Source organism: Zonotrichia leucophrys, chromosome 10, assembly GCF_028769735.1.
Source record: "Zonotrichia leucophrys gambelii isolate GWCS_2022_RI chromosome 10, RI_Zleu_2.0, whole genome shotgun sequence".
Lineage (NCBI taxonomy): Eukaryota > Metazoa > Chordata > Aves > Passeriformes > Passerellidae > Zonotrichia > Zonotrichia leucophrys.
In genome coordinates this window covers 10,866,826-10,881,174 of record NC_088180.1, presented here as the reverse complement: position 1 = coordinate 10,881,174, position 14,349 = coordinate 10,866,826, and the positions used below count along the sequence as shown (strand labels likewise).

The 14,349-nt window shown below is 43.1% G+C and overlaps 1 protein-coding gene across 1 annotated transcript in view; it reads left to right on the top strand.

Moving 5' to 3' along the window:
• Positions 1 to 14,252, top strand: part of HDGFL3 (HDGF like 3) — a 37,815-nt gene extending 23,563 nt beyond the window's left edge. Inside the window, exons 3-6 of the mRNA XM_064722315.1 lie at positions 1,970 to 2,108; positions 3,358 to 3,516; positions 5,075 to 5,221; positions 11,973 to 14,252. Coding sequence (XP_064578385.1) covers positions 1,970 to 2,108; positions 3,358 to 3,516; positions 5,075 to 5,221; positions 11,973 to 11,978 — 451 coding nt within the window. The 3' untranslated portion in view covers positions 11,979 to 14,252. The remainder of the gene's footprint in view (positions 1 to 1,969; positions 2,109 to 3,357; positions 3,517 to 5,074; positions 5,222 to 11,972) is intronic.
• The last annotated feature ends 97 nt before the right edge of the window (positions 14,253 to 14,349 follow it).

Below are 14,349 nucleotides of genomic sequence, written 5' to 3'. Positions count from 1 at the left end.
AAATGTAAAAGCCTGACTGTTAAAAATGAACTGTAGATTGCAGCTCCTTAGTTTTATAGCAGAGCAGTAGAAACTTATGCTCTCCCAGTGGCAATGAATGCATTTCAAGCAAAGATGTAGACAGCTTTTCAGTGTTTACATAAAAGGCTGTAGAAACATTTCCATACATTACTCTTGAGCTAAGTTAAGGTAGCTCATGCTAAGTTTCATACAGTTTTCCTTTGTTATTTGTGTTAGAACTGTTTGTTTATATTTTTGACAACAAGGATACATCTCCTGGTATTAGTAAAAGTGTAGATAACATAATTTATTTAGTGTAGCATTTAATATTAACATGGCACCTGTTAGTTTGGAAATCACTGTTTGGCTTTCAGGTAGAAATGCATTCTTGGCTTTGTAATTATATAATTAAGATATTTCTCAATATCTAACTGAGTGAGGATCCCATGCTGTCTCAGGTGGAGTTAGAAGGAAGCTCTTTCCTCAGGGATTTGCCATCTGATGACTTTTTAGCAACCATTTGGCTCTGCTCTGGCAAACTGCTTGGCCAGTGGGATGATTTAAGTGAATGGAGCTTTGCACATTCATAAATGCTGGGCATAAATCAGGCATTAATCTGAAATAATGATTGCAGAAAGGAAGAAATATTATCCTGTGATTAAGATATTAGACTGAGACTGAAGCGAGCTGGTTTTTCCTCTGCACTCTGCTGTCAGTTTGAGTTTGACCTTGGACAAATCTTTGTGCCTCAGAATCCCATCTGCAAAAAAGGGCAAACTCCCAATGTCATGGTGAGGTTACAACAATAAATGTGTTTAATCCACATTCCTACAGTGATGGAGACCAGAGAGTTAACATGAATTGCACAGATCATCAGCAAAGTAGGACAGTGGTTATGGTGAAGGACACTGGGACTTGCTCAGCTCTGGTCATTGATGACACAGAATCTTTACATGTGGGAATGAAGGGGTCTTTTTGCCTTCATTGTTTTAATTTGACTTGTGATTACAATCTCAATGTCACCATTCAAAATTCAGTAGATATAGATATCCAACAAAGAGTTATGCTTCCTTCAGTTTAAGAGTTAAGAAGAAGTTAGAGTTTTACTTAATGTGTGTAGAAAAAGCAGGACAAATCATCATTCTTCTTTTTTTATGTAATTATTTTTCCCTGCATTGTGGTGCTTGTGCCTGAAATTAGTTGGCCCAGTGTGCAGCTGATTTAGGCAGCAGCAAAGCACAAAATCCCTCCTTTGCTGTGCTGTCTAAAAAACTATTTGGCCACAAGCACCCTGTGTGTCTCATTGTTTCCTTGTATTACTCATCTGCCTATATTCATCCATTGTTTTTTGTTCTTATATGAAATTATAAGATTTTTGGGAAAGAGCATTCTTATTGTGTTTGTGCAGAATTTAGTATGTGGGGGGCTAATTCCAAGAAAGCAGCTCCCAGGCTTACTGGCAGTATGGATGATCATAAATGCCACTGCTTTTTCTGTCCCATAGTACAAGGGACAGATTTTGGCTCATGGGTCCTAGGCACTCCTTACATGCTTGACTTTTCATGTGGCATTTTTGAGGCCTTTCTGGATTTATAACTCTAGGATTGGAAGTTTGGTCCCTTGCTATCGCAAGCAATGACATCATAAACTGTTTTATAAACTTTCATAAACTGTTCAAGTGCCAGTTCCCAGCAGTAGTTAATAAAATAGAGATGTTTCAGTTGTTTCTAGAGATACCCAGCATGATTTTACTACATCAAACATCAGGATGGTGAGCCAATCCATTAAATCAGACTCACAGCAGTAACTCAAAGCCAGCGTGACCAAAAAAATAAATAAATAAAACTAGAAAAGAAATGCTTCAATGAGCAGAAGAATAGGGAAAGCATTTGCAGTGTTAATGTTATGATTTTTTTGAAGAGGAGAGTGTCATAAGTCCTTTTTTGACTGTTCCCTGTGTTCGATGCAGTGCATTCCTGGGGCCCAAAGACCTTTTCCCATATAAAGAATACAAAGATAAGTTTGGGAAATCGAACAAGCGGAAAGGATTTAATGAAGGCCTGTGGGAAATAGAAAACAACCCTGGAGTAAAGTTTACTGGATATCAGGTAAATGACTTTCACACCTTTTGCTCCTGTCTTTCTTGTTTTCTTCTTTTACTGCTTGTCACAGTGAGTGCTTTAAGAGTGACGTGTAAGGTTCTGGTTTTGGTGGAGCAAGAAAGTTTCACAGCTCTGGTAATTGTGTAATGTAAAGACAACTGTGGTCTCACACTCTGTGACAAATGGAACTTTAATCATACTGCAGAGCCTTTTGCTTTCTGTGACATTCTGAAGTGGTGAAGTGGAAAATTCTGCAACACATTTAGTTAAATTAAAAATGGATGGTTTTATTTACTCCTGTACAAACATGAATAATTTCTGACGACTTCTTTCTATTGTTTATTTTTATATCAGGCTCCATGTATTTTATACAGACCTTAAGGTCACTGCACTTTTGATTTTCACCTTTGGCAGTGCCAAAGCTAAGAGGAGTGAGGTGGTGGAGGGTTAAGCTGCTGTAGGAGACAGTTGCTGCTGTACAACAGCTCTCCCTGTTGGTGTCCAGAGCAGAAAGTCAGTGAAGCTGGAGGGGGAGAAGAGTAGTTGGTGGGCTGTATAAAACAAAGAACTTTTCTCATTAAAAAAATGTGGTCCTTTGAAGGCAGGAATCACCTCCAAAAGCAGGCAAACACCTATTACATTATTATCACAAAACACTACAAGCCAGAGATACAGACCACCTGCAGAAAAGCTGCTGCCTCTCTCAGTTCCTGTTTCATATTTTCAGCCCTACACATGTTTTGCATACGCTTGGGGATTTAAAAAAAAGTCCAGTGAATAGTCTGTGGGAGATGGGCTGTCAAAGAGTGCTCAGCCTGCTGGTCAGGGTTTGCTTTTCCAAAACACAGATCCTGCCCTTTGAGGGGAGTGTAACAGCCATCTTCTCTCACAAAAAAGTCTCTGCTATTGCAGCCAAAGTCTGAAAGTTTCAGTAGTTTTTCCCAGAGTAGAGCATGCCAGGTCTCTGCACTGAGCAGCCCTTAGCTCTCCTCCAGCAAACATGTTTCTGTTATTGGATCTTCTGATCCCAGAATCTGCATCTGATAACTGAGTTCAAGTGGTGACTGAGAAAATTGCCTTTGCAGCCCTTTTTCCTGATAATTGCAAAAATAACCTGAGCTCTTCCTAACTGTAGCAATTAAAGTGTAAGCTGTCCATTTCCATCTTTCTATCTTCAATGCAGAACAAAAATCAAGTAATAGATATTAGTGATATTTTTATTGTTGATGTTATTATTGTTGTTGTTATTTTAAAGGCAATTCAGCAACAGAGCTCATCAGAAACTGAAGGAGAAGGAGGAAATACAGCAGATGCCAGCAGTGAGGAGGAAGGTGACCGGGTAGAAGAGGATGGAAAAGGAAAAAGAAAGAACGAAAAAGCCGGCTCAAAACGGAAAAAATCCTACACTTCAAAGGTTATCTTCTGACTTTTCCTGTTGTTATCCATGGGCATTTATAATTGGAATACTGTTCACCTCATGGAAATTTGTTCTTCCTCCTTTAGCATTTTTATTCTGATACCAGGACAGTGCTGTTCAAACAGGCAAAGGGGAGTGGGCCTGATTTGTAGCCTTGGTGAGACACCACTTGAAATACTCTGCCCTATTCCAGTGCCCACACACTGAGAAGAAGGTGAAACTATGGGAAGGAGATCAGAAGGGCTGGGAAGAATACCCATGCAAAGATGGATTGATAGGTTTGATCATCTCAGATCAGTCTTTCCCCAAGAAGAAGAAAAAAATCCTTATGAGTGGGCCTCCTGAGAGTCATGAGTTCAGGTTTGGTTCCTGTCCAGGAGAACTGAAGCTTCCCCCTCCATCTCCCAGAAGGATCTGGCAGGGCCAGATGTGCTCAGTTGCTCCTCTTGGAGCTGAGTGTGAAATACTTCAGTCCAGGATACAGAATGGGAAGGTGGAAGAACAAATTCATTTAGCAGGGAGTAGGATGCTCAGTTTGTGGATATAAGACCTGCACTGTAGTACTTACCAGCCCTGTTAATATCTCATGTAACAGTGTAGATCAGGCAGCTAAGAGTGATGTGTCTGTCTCACAGTGGCTGGTGGGGAAAATCCCCTGAGAAGTGACACCTTTGGGTTCAGATAAACTTCTCACTTGTCACCTGGGGTGAAGGGCAGCAACATTAAAGTCACTTCCTCTGGTTCTGTGTGTGCCTCCAGGGCAGCACTTCCCCTGAAAAATTGTGTAAAGTGTGGCAGAGTCAATTTATTCACATTCATGTTATTCTTCTCTGAAAGTGAAAACTAATGGAAATGAGAAGAAGCAATCAAACAATCTGATCTAGGCACAGTTTGGGGGAGAGTGTGAATTTTGTGGTTGATCCACCAAACAAAATGCATTTTCTCCCATTTTGTGTGTTCTACATCAGAAATTCAGGTCTGGTCTACCATCTTCTTTCCAGAAGATTCTGGACAAACAGAGGATTATGAAAATGGTGCCTTACTGCCACAATTTATCCTTTTGTACTGTAGAATTGCATAACATAAAGAGATGTAAAGGAAAAGATGTATTGGTTCCACATGGCTCTAATGTTAATATATTAAAGCTGACAGCACTAAAAAAAAAGTATGGAAAGCAGCTCTGCTAATGTTATTCTCATTTTACATCTCTGTATTTAATCAAAACTTTTGCCAAGCTGGCACCATCTGTTTCATTAACTAACAAAACCTACAGGTGACCCAGCACTAATACCCAGCTCCTATTACTGTGTCTGTCTTTCAGTCAATTGAGCTGCCAACCTGTGCTGAACACAGAATTTCAGAGAAATTTCTTTCACTGGTGGCAGTAACTGCAGCAACTTCATTTGAAAAATGCTTTTCACCCCATGTATCCTCCCCAATATCCACCTTGACCAGGGAAATGCTTGATCAGACAGCATTCCACATACATTTCAGAAGTGTCTTTCTATGGCTGAAGCTCAGGTTTTAATTTTCACTTTGTTGTTGATCATTTTAGAAATCTTCCAAGCAGTCACGGAAATCTCCTGGAGATGAAGATGATAAGGACTGCAAAGAGGAAGAAAATAAGAGCAGCTCTGATGCTGGGGACGCAGGCAATGACACAAGAAACACTTCTTCAGATTTGCAGAAAACCAGTGAAGGGGTAATCTTCTGTTCCTGTCATTCACTTCCCATGCAGTTTGCTCCTGGGGGGCTTTGGAGCCAGGGTGACCTGTGTGTCCCATGTGCCACCTTCTTGGGTTACATTCCAGTGCTCAGGATGTGTCTAGAACAGAAACATGGACTTGGTGCCAAAATTTGTACATTTTTGCTCTAGAGAAATGACTGGAAAAGAGCATTATTTTTGTTCTGCCACTTGCATAGATGTCAGCTGAGAGGAACCACTGTAAACCATGAGCTGGAATGATGCAAAATTGATGTGAGAGCAGAATCAGACTGTTTGCATAATGCATGCTGGCTCACTAACAGAGGGAGCCTGCTTGCCCTGTCACACTTGTTTAATTTGTGGGGTCCCAGTGTCCTCTTCGGGGTTCTTGAGGGTTCATGTGCTCATGACAGACTCTGCATTCTGCAGGTTCCAGGGCAGGTGCTGCCCTGGGCTAGGAGCTTCCAAGGATGGGAAATGTACTCTGCTCCAGAGCAGCTTCATACAATCCCCTTGTGTGTTTTGTCAGTTGTGTGTTCATACCAATGTTCCTTTGTTGTGACCACAACAACAAGAGGGGCAGGCTGAGCAGGGGGATTACATGGCAGCTGGTTACTCAGCAACCTTTAGCAGCCCCTGCTATTTCTGAGCCTTTGGAGCAGCACAAGCCTCTCTGCTCCAGCACTTGGAGCTCCAGCTCAGCAGCAGTCCCTGAGCAGTGCCCATGCCAAGGCTGGGCCACGTGGGCAGCAGCCGGGCTGGGCTGTCACAGGAGCTGAGTGACACAAATGCCCAGGTGTGAGAGGAGGCCAGCCAGCACAGCTCTCAGCTGACACTGCTGAGGTGCCTCAGCACCCAGCTGCGTGCTCAGCCAAGCCCTTTCTCACAAAACACAACCTCTGGGCAGCTGCTGCTGGCTCCCACTCAGAGACTCCTCCCAGGACTCCCTTTCCCTGTGTCCCTCTGCAGTGCTGTGTAGTTGTTTTGTGACTCTGCTTTATAAAGACTTTGATAAGTGGCTTGTGGGGTCACAAGGAAAATTCACACTCCCATTGACTCTGAGCAAGCTGCTAGCTTCAGCCAGGGACTGATGCAAGGAGACCCTGCCCTGCTGTGCCCTCCCAGAGTGGAGGAGGCTGATCACCCCTCTCACCCACAGAGTGTCAGATAAGGGTGGCCCACATTCTGCCTGGTGAACCCTGTTACACTTCCATCTCTTCAAATAGGTATTTGGGTGAGAAAACTGTTTGTAAGATGCATCTGAGGTAACAGGAGGTCCAGCAGGCCCTGCTGTGTTTCCCATGTTTGTGGCAGTGACAGGGAATATGTCTGTGGACTTCAGGCACATTATCCATGTAAGGACAAAATGCTCACTGAGTTGGGTCAATCACAGACCAAGTGGCTAGAACATCACACAGGATGTTGGCTTTCATATGGCTCTTTCTTCTGGGTGTGACATGCTTCGGAGGCAGAGTCGAGCATGCTACAACATCGTGGTGCTTCTCAGCATTTTCAGGATTATCTGTATATTTTAGTCTCTGTGCTGAAATACTGTCAATAGTCTTATCCTTCCTGCCAGCACAAACTTGAAGCAATATCTAGAGTCAATATTGTCATACCCATGTTGGGAGGTGGCTCTGCTCTGGCTTCTGCAGCTCCACCATGCAGAACTCATGCTTGAGCAGCCAGTCTGTTGTTAGGTCTTGGATGCTTTAAATGTTATGGAAAAGGTGGAGTTTTAGTAATACAGATTAAAGAGACAATGGGGATGTGCTTTTAAGGACAGCTTGAGATAAAAGCACTGATAAGTTTGGAAAAATTCACATCCTGATCCATATATTTCACCTTGGCCATTTCTGCTGCAAAATCACCATTTCTCATGTGAATCTCTTCAGCGTTTCGCTGTTTTGTCAGTAGTGCAATTCTCTTGGAGGACCAGGAGGGGACACTCCATCTCCTGCTGCTCCTCAGAGCCAGACCAAGTGTCCTTTTAGGTCTGCCTTCAGAAGACACAGGGCACTTGGGGGAAGAGCAGCAGGTTCTTTTTTAGTTGGTGTTAAACAGCCAGCCCACAGTGTCAGGATTGGTGAGCTGGGCACGGGGCCAGCTGTGCTGCTGGACACTGCAGCCACGTCCTGCTGGACACCCAGCCTGAGGCTCTGCTGCAGGGCACTGAGCTCCTCCAGCCCACACTCTTGGGCTTCTCTGCTGTAGAAAGGAAGGTTGAAAAAGAGCAACATGCACCTGGAGAGTTGGGATGTGATCCTCTGCTCACATACATGAATTCAGACAAATGTCTCAACCTGCTAAAGACACCACCATAGAGGAGATGATGGTCTTCTTAGAGTCACTGAGCTGGTGAGCAGAGCCTGGCCAGGCAGTGTGCAGAGGATGGGTCCCACTCTGCAGTGTGCAGAGCCCAGTGCCCCGCTGTCCCCAGTTTGGCCACTCCAGGACATTGGTGTGGCCATGAGATGGCGCCAGGAGCCTCCGGAACGGGCACGGGAGAACCGCTGCTCGCTCAAAATAAGGTGCAGGAAGATAAAAGATACCCTGAGTCAGGTACCCTACACAGGGGTTCAGGGCCCTGGTCTCAAGGACAGGTGGGATTCATTGCTGTGGTTTGCCCGGCTGCCTGAGAGCTGCTCCTGGAGGCTGGGCCACCATGGAAGCACGGGTAGCTTGGCCACCCTAGCCTGGGCTGAGAGTGCCCTTGGCCACCATGGAGGCACACGTGGCTTGGCCACCCTACCCAGGGTGTTTCCCATGTGCTGACAGTGCCTTTGCCCCCCTGCTCTGCAGCCCCCAGGCCTCCCACTCAGACTGTGCAAGAGTTGCCTGGAGGAGACAAGCTTTTCTCTTACTAAAACTACTAATAATGAGGTAGTAATTGCCTTTTATAATGCCTGGACTGCAGGCTGAAGACCCATCTCTCCTCCTCCGATCAGACGGAATCCTGCCTTTTAATCACACTCTTACCCTCAGCATTACAGGGATCTTTTTGAAGGGCTAACAGCCAAAGTCAGATGATTGCAGGAGCACCTTCACCTATATTTTTTAATGAAAATTCTAACCTCCAGGTGGTAGAGGTAAGCTTCAAAATGCCAAGTGATGGCTTCCTGAAGACTCAAACCCAGAGCAAATAAAAGTACTTTCAGAGCTATTATATTTTTTTCAACCAATATCATACTGTTCAAGGGCTCAACTTATGATTTTGTTTTTTATCCCTTGGGTAGACAAAGGTGCTTTCTTTTTTTGATCTCCATCCCTTAGTTTCTGAGCTATTCTTGAGTACTACAGGCATTCTCAAGAAGGAGATGTTTCCTCAGTCCCAACCATAGTTGGTAATTGTGTCCCATCACCACATGTTTTTCAAGCTCTTTCCCTAACTGCTGTTCATTGTCTGATTCCTTCCCCAGAAAGATGCAGAGCCTGAACCTCAGGGGTTAATCATCCCATATTGATTAACTAATAGTGTATTAGCTAAGAAAGCCCATCCCAGAATTTGCTCAGATCCTGAGTCACAGAATCTTCCCAGAACTCTTCCCTGCTGTTAAATACTAAATTGTTTTGGCTTTCTCAGAATACCACATAAAGAGAATTTTCTGGTGGAAAGGTATTCATGGCTCTGTGTTGTTTACTTTCATGGTATTAAATTAGTTGATAAATGAGTGAATTCATGGCAGCAGATTTACATTCCTCATTTAAATCTCTGGTGGTTTGTGTCTTTAGTTCTTAGCTGGCATAACTCTGAGTCTTTTTAACTGAACACTTAAACTGCTTTTACTTTACTTCTGAATGGCCACATACTCATGTTAGAAAGCTGGCTGTGGTTCTGACCTTATTAGAGAGTGTTTGAAGGTCAGGCCAGCACACAGGGGATGTGGCAAGTTTTCATTTTGGTATTCACTGTTTTAGTGACAGTCTGGGCAGTGTGTTGGTAAAGGAGGCACTTGCTTGGTGTTCAGGTGCAGGAGGTGAATGATTTTACTCTCTTCAAAGAATAAATTGGCTAGAAATGAGATACATTTTCTTGCTTCTGTTACAGCCTGAATATTAAAATGGAGTAAAGGACTGTGATCCGTTTTCTCACACTGACAATTAGTTACCAACTGAGTCAGTGGATCTATTTGTGGAGGCAACTGCCAGCATGAATAAGGGGATCAAAATCTGGTCCAAAATTATTGCCATCTGACACCATTGCATTTGGGAGAACATATTTAAAACGGCCTGTGTCCAGGCTTTTTTGTTGTGGTATTCTTGTGGGGTAGCAACAATCCCAGTTACTCTGTGAGGTACAAGTGGCCAGAGAAGCTCAGGTTCACTGTGTCCTTCTGATGGGGTTTTGAGATGTTTGGTTCCTCTGCTCTCCTTTATTATCAGGAATAACACTGATCAGGCTGCATAACAGGTTCGGGGGCTTATCAGCATTGAAAGCATAGAATTTAGGGCTTGGTACAATGTAAAAGCCTTTTGTACAAAAAATGAAAACAGAGTATGTTTTTCTGTCTGATTTTCTTTTCCTGCTATTTGAGGCATGCTAAAATTTACCCTTCAAAGCAAAAGATAAGATTTTTTAGAATGTGTCTAAGTATTGCACAGTAAAAAATTCTATGTAAAAATCAAAATAGTGGCATAATATATGGTGTAAGGAGTTGTGTTTGCTGCCTTCAGGATAACAGCACTGCTGCTAAGGACATGGGATATAACTCAGAGGAAACATAAATGTCTGAATGCAAGTTGAGATTAAAGCACCCAGTACAGATGAAATATTTGCAGCTCTGTGTACATTGAATCCTATAACCACTTTGACCTCAAAGCAACACGGAATAACAACTATTGTACAGAGCAAGTAAACAATGATCCTTCTGCCCATGCAGTTTCACAGTACAGGATGGCTGAATTAGTTGCCAGACACTGTTAAGGAAGTAATCTTCAGTGCCAGAAAAACAGACAGCAGTTTGTGGGTTTAGTTTTGTTCCTTGCTCTGTTTTCTGTGTGCTGCCATTGATAACAGAAACTTTGCACTGGAATCAGTCAGATCCTTGCTCTCTCCTTTGTGTGCAGCACGGCACATGTTGTACCACAGCTTGCAGTGAGGCTCGTTCAAACAAAGATGTTTGAGAGTTGTGTTTCTGGAGAGCCGTGAAACCATGGAGACCAGGGGAGGTGCTCGGGCTGCCGCATCCCCGAGCTGCAGGGAGGGCTGAGCCCGGCCAGAGCCTGCCCTGCCCTGCGGCTCTCCCTGCTGGGGACAGGACCTGCTGCCCTGGGCACCTGGCACTGCTGCCAGGAGGGGAACATGCCTCTGGAAACTGCCAAAAGCCTCGAGCATGACTTGCATTGTCTGTCTCTTTGTTGTCCCTCCCGTGGCACAGCAGCTGTGTCTGTGACACAGTGTGGAGGGGAGGTGTTCGTGTTCCCAGCACCCACATAAGGATGATCATACCCAATCTTCTGGGCCTAGCCCAGAAGGGAATTTTGGTAATAATTGCAAAGGTTTCACGCTCCAAAAGGACACCTTTCTGTACTAGATCTGAGAGTTCCAGCACAGGAGGCAGCTGTGTTACCCCACCCTACCTGTCAGTGCTGGGCAGCCACTGCCAGTGGGAAGCTCAGCAGAAAGCAGGGCTTGATTGACTGATCATGTGTAATTGTTTAATTGGGTGTCTGAAGGGAAGGGAACAGCAGTGAACACCCCCAAAGCATCTCTAAGTATGATCTCCCTGACTCTGAAACAGGAGAGAGGCCTCTGGAGGGTGGAGTGCTGGATGGGCAGCACGTGGTTCCCCCTTTTGGGGGAGTCAGGGCTCTGGTAGTTCCTGTAAGCCTGAGCACTTGATAATAACCCCTGATTGTGTGTCCTTAGCCAGGATGTAGCAGGACCTCCCACACGGACAGCACAGGTTTCCATTTTTACTCTTGACAAAGCACTTGTCATAGGAGAGGACTGCACTGACCAAAGACAGGGAAGGTGTTGTTGTAGTGTTGTAGGAGAGATGCCTTGCCCAGAGGTGGGTGGTCATGGTGCACTGCATGCTGTCATGTTGCTGTCCCAGGGCCACCAAGTGAATTTTGCCACCTCTGTTCAATTGGAGGAAACCAAGACTTGTGTCTCTTGCCATGTTCATGTGAGGACAGTCTGATCCTGATCCCACTAATGTCAGGGAAAGCAAGGGCTGACCTTGACTCACCCGTGGGAGTTCCTCTTCTGTCATCACCTTACAGTGAACTGGAGCCAAGCTGTTTCCTTTTCAGAAGCAGCACTTGGATCCCTTAGAGATGAAAATGTTTATCTTTGCTCATGCTTGCTAAGCTTTCCTGTATCTGAACAAGAGGGTGTTCTTGTGGCTGGACATCCAGGAATGCAGCAGTGCCTGAGCTCCTGCATGAACCCCATCAGTGATTTTGTGCAGTGGAAAAAACCAAAATTTGGTTGTGCCTCAAGTGTGTTACAAGGTTTGTAATGGAGTGACTGGGGGAAAACCCACCCACATATATCACTGGAACTGCTTATTGAATACAGCCTAAATGCTTACTTTTAAACTGTGCTCATTAATATTTTCTAGTGATATGTTTGGTTGATGCAACAAAGCAGTTTTCTCTAGAAAAAAATTCGTTTGAATGGACCAGGTGGTTACTTGTACCTGTGACTAAGAAGTGTGGAAATATAATATCAATTGTATCAAGTTTGATGCAGCATGTTATTTCTTACATTAAATGTGACTTCTTTCTCTTTCTCTTTCAGACTTAACCAACATAATGACTGCTGAATATTAAGGGAAAACACAAGAAGGTTACATGTTTGGTTGTCTAATATTCTTGGATTTGATATGAGTCACCACATCTGTTCATTAGTACCATCAACAGCATCCCAGTTTGTATGCACATTATTCACATTCCTATCTGTTGTGTTTGCAGAAATGACATTTTTACCCTTTTTTCTAAGGGTTACTTTTTGATTTTCATATTATTTGGTTGCATGAAGTTGCCCTTTTCCAGTGGCTGAGGTTTATGAAGATATCGCATACTTGAACATGTTTTAGATTCCTTTTCGAGACAGAAAAGGCATAACTCCAAATTATATCATTCTAAATCAACATTTTTAAACACAACTAAATCTTAGAAATGAGTCCCCTCCATACAATGCTACAATAATCTTCCACGTACAGACATAATTTTAAATTTTCCTAAATCCATTCTCTCTTGGGTTTTGATCAGTTTACAACATGAAAGAAAAATTCTTCTTCAGTTGAAATCACCACCAAGTTCAATAATGTAATAAAATACCTTTCCTTATTAGAAGTACCTAGCTAGTTATACTCTTAATACTTCTCCAAACCATGATGTAATGTACACTATCTGACTTAGTTCCTATATGTGGAGTTAGTGAAAGTCTTTTTGTGTTTCTTTAGATTAATACAAGGATTTTTCCAATGCCAACACAATTTGAAATCATTCATTTGGATGCTTTCCATTTTTAAGCTTACTGTGATATACAGCCCTATGGGAAACCAAAACAAAACATCAATTTTAAATAATGAAAGGCTTAAAAAAGGATGCTGTCATTCTGGCTTTTTTTTTTCCTTTTGGAAATAGAACTAGACTAGTAAGTAAGCATTCCAAATCCATTACTCTGTGTACATTATTGTTGCTATTGTGATAATAGAGATTTTTATTTATTTTTATGCCAGCTTTTATTGTGAAAACATATTTAGTCTGGTTTTATCAATCCTTGTTATGCTTGTCCTTGGAACATCTTTTGCGTATTCAAGGTTTGTAGTTGATGAGTTTACTGTAAAAAACTAAAAAAAAAAAAAAACACAAGGAAAAAAAAACCAAAAAAACACCAAAACAAAACAAAAAGGAAACAAAAAAATGTATTGTTTTTACAGAATAAATTTATTGGAATGTGTATTGGGAGTAAGGTTTGAGGTTGTAAGCAACTAAGTTAGCGTCATATTTGGCTTCATACGTGTAATAATGTGAGGTATTAATGTAAGTCAAGTATTAAAGCAAAACATTCTGTTAACATGAGTTGACCATAATAGATACAAGTGCAGGTGAGATCTTTATTTTTTCTGTACTTTGCCTTTTCTGGATAACAGGAGGTCATTAAATTCACCTTGAATGTATTCAAAGTTTCTTTCCAGACATCAGAAGTAACATCAGAGGCTCAAACAGCTGTCTGTGAGCCAGCACGGTCTGTGAGAGCCCAGCTGGGTTTGTTTCCCTGGGAAGAGGCACTGGGATGGAGCTGTCCCAAAGCCTGAGGAGCTGCACCAGGGATGCTGGGTGCCAGCAAGCACTGCCTGAGGTGTGCTGTGGTTGTTTTGGAGCTGCCCCTTTGGCTGGAGGTGTAAAACCTGGGGCTCTCCTCTGACACAGCAGTGTTCAGCAGGAGAGTGTTACAGCCTGCATTTCTCAGTGCTCTGAAGGTCCCTTCGTGCAGGGTGCAGCACACAGGCATGTCAGCTGCTTCCTTGTTACTGATTAGACTTCAAATTCTTTCAATCCAAACACCAAGAAGTCAACAAACCCAAAATAAAGTGTTTCCAGTTAAAACGTATCAGCTAGTTTCATCTGTGAGAAAGGCACTAGGTGTACTGCTTTTAATATAAATACACATAGAAGGCATAGAAATAGCTGTAATTGCAAATAGAAACGTAAGCTGCCCAAACCAAGGTCGCTGTGTTGGCTGCTGCTTGTTTCTGAGCCAGCAGCATTAGCAAAAGTAGCTGCAGAGACACAGCCAAAACCCTCCTCTCTGGAACACACAAGCTCTGAGGCTCAGAGCCCTCTGTGCCCAGCCCACAAGTGCTGCTGAGCACCTGCTCAGCTTCAAGCAGGTGAGCAGTCCTGGCAGAAGTGAATCCTGAAGGGAATTAACAAAACTATATGATTTGCTTATCATATATGGAGTCTTACCATAAGAGTTGATTGCTTCTTAAAAGATTTCTTGGGATTTTTAACAAGGTCGACCCACAAGACATACTTTTTGACAAATAAAACATGTGCATGTGACAGAGTTATGTATGTTAATTTTTCATGCTTCACAATGCTGACCTTCATGTTGTGCAGTAGCTCTGAGCAGGGACTGCTAGCACTGCTATTCCTCAGCGTGC